Source organism: Rhagoletis zephyria, unplaced genomic scaffold (genome assembly GCF_001687245.7).
Source record: "Rhagoletis zephyria isolate East Lansing unplaced genomic scaffold, Rhagoletis_zephyria_1.1 Rzeph_scaffold_00229, whole genome shotgun sequence".
NCBI classification, from domain to species: Eukaryota; Metazoa; Arthropoda; class Insecta; order Diptera; family Tephritidae; genus Rhagoletis; species Rhagoletis zephyria.
The window spans coordinates 182,224-192,077 of NW_016157313.1; the positions used below are offsets into that span (position 1 = coordinate 182,224).

At 36.2% G+C, this 9,854-nt stretch overlaps 1 protein-coding gene across 1 annotated transcript in view; it reads left to right on the forward strand.

Annotated features, from left to right (window-relative positions):
* kar (monocarboxylate transporter 10-like protein kar) overlaps positions 1–8,531 on the forward strand; it is a 185,810-nt gene extending 177,279 nt beyond the window's left edge. The window contains exons 4-5 of the mRNA XM_017609486.1: positions 4,803–5,954; positions 8,408–8,531. Coding sequence (XP_017464975.1) covers positions 4,803–5,954; positions 8,408–8,430 — 1,175 coding nt within the window. The 3' untranslated portion in view covers positions 8,431–8,531. The remainder of the gene's footprint in view (positions 1–4,802; positions 5,955–8,407) is intronic.
* Positions 8,532–9,854: the final 1,323 nt, after the last annotated feature.

A 9,854-nucleotide genomic window follows, 5' to 3' on the forward strand; every position in this document is an offset into this window, starting at 1 on the left:
TCATCTCTAAAGCAAATATTAAATATCATTTAATATATACTTTAGATTCAAATAATCATTTTAAGTGGTAAGCGAGACCGAGATGTTTAAATGATCGAGATAGTACATTCAATTCGCGAAGATTTTTGAGAACTTTTTTCGTTGAAGGTGTTGCACTTTTTTTCCATACTGAAATTTGTGTACATCATTTATCATTGTCTAAGAAAAACTATAAAATAAAGCTTAACTTGAAATATTGAAATAAAAAACGACATCGCTACACGCGCATTCATTATAACATAAATTGCGAACGTTCCTTATATGGAAGAAAGTGCGCAACACCGCAAACAGAAAAATTCAAAAAATCAATGGTATTTTCTAGACACTTCAAACTTGCACCTTATTATACTAGAATGAATGGGCTACAAAAATGTTAACCCAAAACATGTATACAAATTCTGAACAAAAACAGTGAAAATTTGATGAAACTTTGTTGATTTTTTTCATTCTTTCAAGTTTCGATTTATTGGCAAGGTTTTTGGTTGATAATGAGCTAGAATTTTATAAAAAAAATAATTAAAATTATTTAAAAAAATAAAATAAATACCGGGTGACCGTGTAATTTTGTCAAAGATGAATAAAATGATGATAAAACATTAATACACTATATAGGTCAGTTCATATTAATGAACATAAAATAAGATCACTATCGATAAAATGGAAATCCTCAAGGGAAATGTATAATTTCAACGCATGGAATTTACATACATCTTTTATNCTGCAGGATCGCCATTAGGTAAATTGCATTTCCAAAGATTTTTTCAAAATAAATAGCGATGAGGGATATTTCACCCCTCGGTGATAAGAAATCGCAATCACCATAACGCACATCACTAATATTACTGTTCACAATCACGTTTACATTCAAAATTACAATTCATAATTTCGTTTTGTAGCAAATAGTAATATAGGTATATCCATTTACTTAAATGTAAACGGATTAAGAATCAAAGTGCTAGAAGAGATTTGAGCGTTTGGTACAAAAAGTATTTTTGATGTTGAAATTGTACTTAAAATCGGCAAATTTACTTTTGTACATTTTAAAATTAACTGTTCTGAAAAATGTACAATTGAACTATCAACACTGTTTCACTGGCGCTGTACTTGCTGCAGCGATGCCAGATTTGAGCGTACCCAATTTTTTACCGATAAAAACTCATGCGAGGGATTTGGGTATTGGGCATTTTACAAGCCTATTAGGAAGTATACATATCTGTGTTCGTATAGAATAGTAGCTTATGTCGGAAGACTGGCTTAAGTATAATGAACCATTCGCAGTATAAGATTGCGAAAGACTCACTGGCGCCGAGTCGTTGAAGAACTCTTGGAAAATAAACGTAAAAGACGGTAGTGTTAATGGCGATGCTAGCAAGTCAATATTCGTATAAAGTTTCATAAAAAAATTCCTTGTGGTTTAAATAATATAGGAAATGGTACATTTTACTAAAGCCAGCCTCCCGACATATGCTACTATTTCATACGAACACAAATATATTCGTCTACAAATAATGTTGATTATTTTAGTTAAGTCCTAAGATAAGTTTGTGAATCTTATCAGTGTTCTATGTAAGAACCAAATATCAATCCCCTCGACAATTAGAACTTAGGCTTTAAAAGAAAAATATACATAGCGCATTTACTCAATACCTGGTCTGGCATCACTGTTTGAGCATTGATGTGATCAGCTCACTGTTGCCAAGGTCGTGCATTTTGCACTAAATTTAGTGCTTTTGGGAAACCAAAAAGCCAAAATAATTGGAATTCAATGCTTGGTGCGGTATTTAGTGATGCTTTTTTAATTTAAGCACACCGAATGCATAGGTACATATGTATGTATGTATCTCAGCGCACAGTAGCATGCTGAAATGACTCGCTTATATATACACGAGATTTGGAAGTTTTTATCCAGATGTCCAATCGACATGTTTGATATATCGTTGAAAAGGTCTTGCAGAGTGTCTCCAGAAAATATACTCAAGCTTCGTAAACGATTATTCGGATTCTTAAAAATTTGGCTAAAGTATTGCGAAACAAAAAACGTTTTTTTTTGCTTTTGCCGGTTTAAGGGGGCATGTGGGCACACCCAACATATTTAGTGTTATTCTATAGGCCAATACCTTTCAAACGATACCTTATATATTAAGTTCCGGAAGCTAGTTAGAAAGATATAGAGCTAAATGTGTTTTGGTTCGTGTCTCCACTACGAGATCCTTTGGTATGTATGTGGCGTCTTTACGTACCACCATTTAATTTTTTTCAAACTTTCAGGAATTAAAGTACACAAAAAACTAAAAAGATTTGTTCCAGGATGTTTTGATTTGTATGCCTGTGTGGGCGTGGCTGCTGCCTGAAATTCGAAAAAAGGCAGTTCTTTAAACTACCACTGAGGCCGCACTACTCATTCCACACCATTCGCGTTGATATCAGTAGAAGGGCCTTAAAAAAAGAAATCTAATGCTAGCTTTTGCGTTTATAAAATATAAATACGCCATAACGTTATCGCCTGAAAACTAAAAATCGGGCTGCTGAAAATAGAGATATCGGGAATTTTCTCAAAAACTGGTCAGTCGATTTTATTCTAAGTTTCCACAAGTCTTGCCCAAAACCTTAGCTTTCATCTGGTATATAGTTTGTATCTGGGAAAACTCTTGTTGTGGAGATATTGCTATTCAAATTAAAAAAATTTTGCTCCAAAAAGGGTCAAATGGTTAAAAATTAACATATCCGTCTAATTTGGTTACTTTAAGATACAAAAATAACAAACCCAGTTCCCCGAAAAAAATCGCCCATTCCCCGATTGCCAATTAAACCGAAATTCCCTGCAAATCGGGGAATTTCCGCGAGTTGACAAGTTGAAGGATGCAGCTGTGCTAATCACTTCGTACATGTCTTGGAAACCACAATTTGTGTGTATTTTAGAGTTTTTTTTTTGAGTCACATGCCGAAATTGTAACATTCTTCCCCATTTTAATTGCAGGTATGTACACAGTATTTAACTATGCTACATGGGTTTATCACCCGCACCTAACCTACCTGGTATTTACCTATAGTTGTACATAAATATGTATGTATGAATGCATTTAGTCCACCCAATATGCCGCTACTACTACATACATATGTATAAATTGCCACTGAGCAAGGCTACTTGAGAAAAAATCATTAGTTTAATAGCACGAGTAAACTTCTTAAAACAAGTAATTTTTAGCAAAAAAAAACCGACTTCAACTCTCATATAAAAAAAAAAATGTATATATATATCTCATGATCCACTGATCGGATCTTAACCAGATTAGTATGGGATCACCTCTGAGACACTACCTTTCCGATGCAAAAAGAATTATCGAAATCGGTTGACGGGGTCCAAAATTATGCGGTAACATACATAAAAAAAAAAAAAGTTCGGAACGTTGCGAATTTCCGTTTACTGCTAGAAACACAATTAAAAAAAAACAGAACTTTTGCAACGATTCGTATGAATAAAAAAGATTTTCCGTACGTTTGAAAGGCAGTTAAAAAATACGTTTAATTTTCGTCACGTAATTGATATCATAAATTTTGTGTTTCTAGTTCAGCTTTCGTCACTCGCAAATTTTACCTCAAAGAGCTGTTTTATTTGATACACTAGACACTAATATTCTACATTAAGATGGAATTTATTTACTGAATAAAATGTTAGGAATAGGTAAATTAAATATGTTTTTCGTTGTTATAAATGTATTTAAATTAAGTTATTAATAAAAACGTGAGGAAATGGATATGTATATACACTTTTTACTGAATCAAAAAAATTATTAAACATGATAATAAAAACTTGGCGCTTTTGTTTTGGAAAAATTGGCTTTTTCTGGGGGCTGATGCCACACTGGCTCAGTTGTCACTAAAGTACACACACATACACGCATTTTTACTTGAAAATAAGTCTGTAGTGGTTAATATGTATACGTTGCCATCTCCGTACAGCTCACTTCACCTCGCCTAGCACGCTCGCGTGCGCGCAGTTATCCCGCGACGTCGACTGCGTGCACCTCTGCTGTGCATCCCTAGTTATATGTATTCATAACTTTAAAGTAAACCTAGCGACAGATGAAGCAGAACCATAGATTAAATTTCTAAAAGAAAAACTAAATTTAGGAATATATACAAATAGCATTCTCAAACTACAAGTTCAAAAACAGTAATTGATGCGGCGTTTTAACGATATTTTAACGCCCTTGAGTCACAAGTATATACAAGTGTCATATTTGAGCAATCATACCGATAGTTTGATATATTAGAAGAATTAAAAATTAAAATTATTTAAAAAAATAAATCAGCAAAATGAATAACATTAAGTGAAGTTAATATTTAATTTCTAACCTAACCTACATGTGTATGTATGTAACTGAATCCCCTAATAATATTTTACATATAAAAAGATTATCCTCATTTTCTCTCTTAACTCCTTTATCTTTCATTAGAAAAAGAGATAAGCCCTACAAAGTTATAATTATAAAATAATCTCAGTTTAAACTGATAACTTTTTGGTATCCAACCTAGTTTTATCGATTATACTTGCGAAGAAGAGGAGGAATTACAAATGTACAAGTAAACAAAAATTGACGCCAGCAAGTACTCAAGCTACCTAGTACTCACGCCTTTTTTTAAATAACTTATTTTGTTATTTTTAATAAAGCACACTAAAATTATGTTTGAAAAAGCCCTCATAATGTTTCTACTAATATTACACCTTAGTTTTTAACAACACAATTTTCTTTTATTTTCAGCACTGGTCGGCTCATTAGCCATCGGCGCCACATTTTTATTTTCGCCAGTTGCAGGTGTATTAACCGATAAAATAGGCTTGCGGATGACTACATTGATTGGTGGTTCACTCTCTGCCACAGGTCTTTTGCTGTCGTCATTCTTTACGCTTAATATCAAAGCTCTGTATTTCTCATATGGTATAATGTTTGGCTTAGGAGCTGCATTGGCTTACACACCGACATTGGCAATTTTAGGGCACTATTTCAAACGTTACCTTGGAAAAGTAAGTGGATTTGTTACGGCTGGCTCCAGTGTATTTACAGTAATATTACCGCCGGGCTTAGATTTTCTATTACGAAGCTATGGAATGGAAATAACGTTACAAGTGATGAGTTTAGTGTCCTGCTTTATTATAGTATGCTCCTTCGTTTATAAGCCTCTGCATCCGCCACCTCAACCTCCTCAAAATAAACGTGATCGCTCTCGCGCTAATATACTATTACTGTCCGGTATTAACGTAAATATATGGAAGCGAAAAAAATATGTGGTTTGGGCACTTTGCGTTCCAATGGCTCTTTTCGGATACTTTGTTCCGTACGTCCACATGATGAAGTTTGTACAGACAACGTTTCCGAGTAAAAGTGAGAATCTGCCTGTGATGTGCATTGGCATTACCTCAGGCATTGGCCGTCTGATTTTTGGTATAATTGCTGATTTGCCAAGAATAAACCGCATATACCTACAGCAATTAGCGTTAACGAGTATTGGTGTGATAACAGTTTTTTTGCCATTAACGAGTTCTTACAATATGCTAATCGTTTTCACTCTGATGATGGGCCTGTTTGATGGTTGCTTCATTTCGTTGTTGGGCCCGATAGCTTATGAAATATGCGGGCCATCTGGAGCCACGCAAGCCATTGGATTTTTATTAGGCTTGAGTTCGTTTCCATTAACAATTGGACCACCAATCGCTGGTATGATATACGACAGCACAGGTTCATATACTACGCCACTTCTTTTGGCGGGAATACCGCCCATATTGGGCTCAACGATAATGCTCCTAATACGCTATGTACCCGATGAAACAAAATTGGATGCAAATATTATAACTAAAGCCGACGACAATTTAGAAGATGGCGTTAAAAGTTCCAAGGACACTGCAGCAAGTACCGGTAAATAATATTTGAATAAATCTTAGATAAACATATCGTCACCGGAATGGAAGATCGATCTATCTCGGCAGCCAGTTCGAAAACGCCCTATCTCAGAAAACCTTTTAAGAATGCCCTTATTCAGAATTTGGTTGAAGAACGTCCTGTTTCAGAATTTTATTTGAAAAACACCCTATCTCAGAATTTGGTTGAAGAATGCCCTATCTCAGAACTCGGCGCAAAAACGCCATATTCCAGCTGAGAATACATTGAAGATGTGCTGAGATAGGGCATTTTCGAATCAGCAGCTGAGGTAGGGCGCTCTTCAAGCAAATTCTCAAGTATGGCGTGCGTTCTTCAATCAAATTCGGAAGTACATAGGTTAGCTTAGGTTGGGTAAACGGGATGCGTCCCTTAGAGGGGAGAGGGACGCAGGGAGACCGGAAAAAGAGTGGATGGGTAGGGGAAAGAGGGGCAAACTAAGGAAAAATTACGACACCTATGGCTTTTTTGTAAGAGAACCGCTCCGTGCTCGCAACGAAGCTCATCGATCGACTGATGTCCATTCCCGCGCTCTCATCGTGCTCATCTCAAGGTGCTTAAACCTTATGCTTGAAACACAATACCCGGCGAACTGCAAATTTCGCCCAGCAGAGCGATGCCGACGACCAACTTTCGCCCAGCTAATTCGCTTACTGAAACACAAATAGAGCGGTATCGAGCGGTTCGAATGTTGTCAGCTGATAGTGACCATGTTTCAAGAAGGAAGCGTTTACCACGAAGAGGGAAAATACCAGCAAGAAGAAGTTTAAAATATAGAAGTAGTCTTTAAATATAACTACTAGTAAACTTACGTTTTACTAGATTAATCTCTGATAGAAAAATATAAGGTATATTATTTTACTTTTAAACAAAAATTACGATAACTTTTAAAGTATAGTCATCATGGCCTTTTTTTGTCGTTGCCGTTGACCGCGGCGATAGAAATAAATCTATCGTCGCGAACAGTCGTCGAGCAAACTTCGTCGTTTGCTTTGGTTGTGCGCGTTCTCATATAAATCAGTGTGTTTTAATTATGTCGGAGAACATTCGCGACGAAAAATTTGCCGTTCGCCGGTGTTGTGCTTCAGCTTTTAGGCTCGCAAAGGGAGGGCACCAGAGCAGCAGGTGTTGAGATGATTTCACCTCATTGTTCACCTTGCAGCTGGTGCAGTAAGGGTCATTAATGACATTCAGCCTTACGGCATTTTTACCAATCACACATTGACCAGTAAGCACTCCCACCAAACACAGTGGTTCGAATAGAACAAGCCAGCTAGATAAAATTATTTAGCTGGATTTTCTAACTAACATTATGTACATTTTGTGCAATAAAATTGTAACCGAAGCTTATCGTCTAATTATAAACATATAAATACATATGTACGTATTTTGGTGATAGCATTGTGCCACAGTCCCACTCTGCCCTCTTAAGGACAGCGTACACGGTAGAGAAATCTCTCGAGAGTTTCACTGAAATAAAAATCTCCTCTCTCAATTAAGTTTACACGGTACAGCAACTCTAGGAGATATTCACTCTAGCTAGACATAAAATAGAGAAATCTCAACTTTTATCTATCACGTACTCTACAAGCTGTGTACACGGTAGACAACAGTTACCTCTCGCGTAGAGTTAGTTGTCTATCTCGAATTGTTGTCAACGCTTGTTGTATGTATATATGTATTTATATCAAAGCCACGATGTAGAAAATATAGTTGGCGCCATCAGCGGAGCGCTAACCCTTCGTCGATTTGAAAGGAGTCTCTCCAAGCAGTCCAACCAAACTACTATATATACATATGTATGTAGGTATTCACCAAGTTGAGCAAGTGGCCTGCCACTCTGACAAAACAGCAGATAACTCAAGCAACGACTATTGCCAGATTGCCAGACCACCTGCTCAATATGTGAATACCCCTTATGTTTCAATCTATAATTTGCCCCTTTGCAAAGGACGGAGGCTATCGGAAAAGCCATTGAAATACCAATGAAAATAAGAGGATGATTCCCGGTACATTATTTGGCTACGTTCTAATGTCACTTAAAATTGTGTGCTTGTATCGAATATACGATTTAATGTCGTAGCCATTTAAAAATTTAACAATCTGTAATGAAGTTCATTGTCAAGACTTTACTATACATATCCATAGAACAAAAAGTCTATTTAGCTTGCTAAATAGAGCGTAGAGTTGTCGTAGAGTGTTCGATCTAGCTTCGTTGGACTGTGTACACGGTGAAAAAGTCTCGCTAAATAACTCTCACATAGACTTTGTAGGTGAGTCTCTCGTAGAGCTAGAGCCGTATACACTTAGCTTTAGAGGCGAACCCATCAACACTAGCACTTTTTGCACCTACGCAGTTATCATCTTCGCAACAAAGTGTTTTTCAAAGGCAAATGCCAACAACAAAGAAAAATTAAAATTTATTTTCACAGCAGTCGCACCAACAATCATCTGAGCTGAGGCAACATTAGTGACATAAGCAGCGACAACAACAACAGTAACAACAACAACTACAGTATTTATCGAGTGAAGGTGCCAACAATCTTAGTATTACTGGTGAGCTGTATTATTCAAATTTTTTAGACTAGTGTAACTTTATCACGAATTGGTTATGTAGATATCATTATAAATTTGGAAACAAGGCTAAAAAATGTGAACAACCATGTGCATTTTCGAAAAATAATAGTCCAACAAACTAAAGTCGTATGTGGTTGCGGCGACAAACAACGGGAATTANACTACGGTTCACAGACTTGTAATTGAAGGAAACCTACCTTTTTCCCATCAAATTCAGCCGTGGCATCTCCACTTCATTTAGTACCAAAGGAAAGAAGTTAATGGCTGGCGTCCTTGTGGTGATTTTAGAAGACTTAATACTGTGACTGTACCGGATCGTTATCCCTTGCCTCACATTCACGATTTTAATATGAACCTTAGGAATAAAAATATATTTTCAAAACTTGATTTAGTTAGAGCGTATCACCAAATTCCAATGGCAGAAGAAGACTTTTTTTAAAACGGCGATTACTACTCCTTTCGGTATGTTTGAATTCACCCGAATGCCTAGGAACTCAGCGCAAATGTTTCAGAGATTCATCAACGAAGTAGTAGGTACATTAGATTTTGTTTTCGCGTATATTTATGATCTGCTGGTCGCAAGTGAGAGTGAAGAACGTCAAACCTAGCAAATGCATTTTCAAGTATAGATTTTTTAAGACATTGTTTATCTGAGGCAGGGATAAGTTAACATATGTAGTTGAATGTGCCACTTGACACCAGAAACAATAGCAGCAGCAGCAAATGTACAAACGTGGGAACGAATGCATGTACGTGACTAAATGTGAATACAAATGCAGCGTCAACAATTTAGCTTTAAGAAATTAGAAAATAAGAAATAGAATTAAGAGGTAGCATAGGTAGATTAGAATATAAATATTCAAATAAAGCCAGTCTTGATTTGACAACCAAAAATATCTGGCGCCCAACGTGGGGCTTCCGCATATATCCTCATAGAGAAGACGGATCAGCAGTAGAACAAACAAATACCCACAGGACATAAAATCCTTATAGAGGAAAGGGTATAAGCAGCAGCCGGTCATTCAGAAAATACCCACGGGATAATTTTGGAAGCAAGCGGCAGTAATTTATTCAATGTATTTCATTTTAGTGTAAGTCAGTGCATTATATTTAAGAAAACATTGTGAACAAGTAAAACACTGCTTCTATAATTAAAATTGCAGTATAAGTTAAGTGAGTTATATCAATTCTTTTTTGGATTTAAGGTATCCTAGTGGTGTAGTGAAAAGTGAAAAAAACAGTTGTTAACAAAATGACTGAACAAATCGCAGCAACAGTACAAATGGCTGTAGAAACGGCATG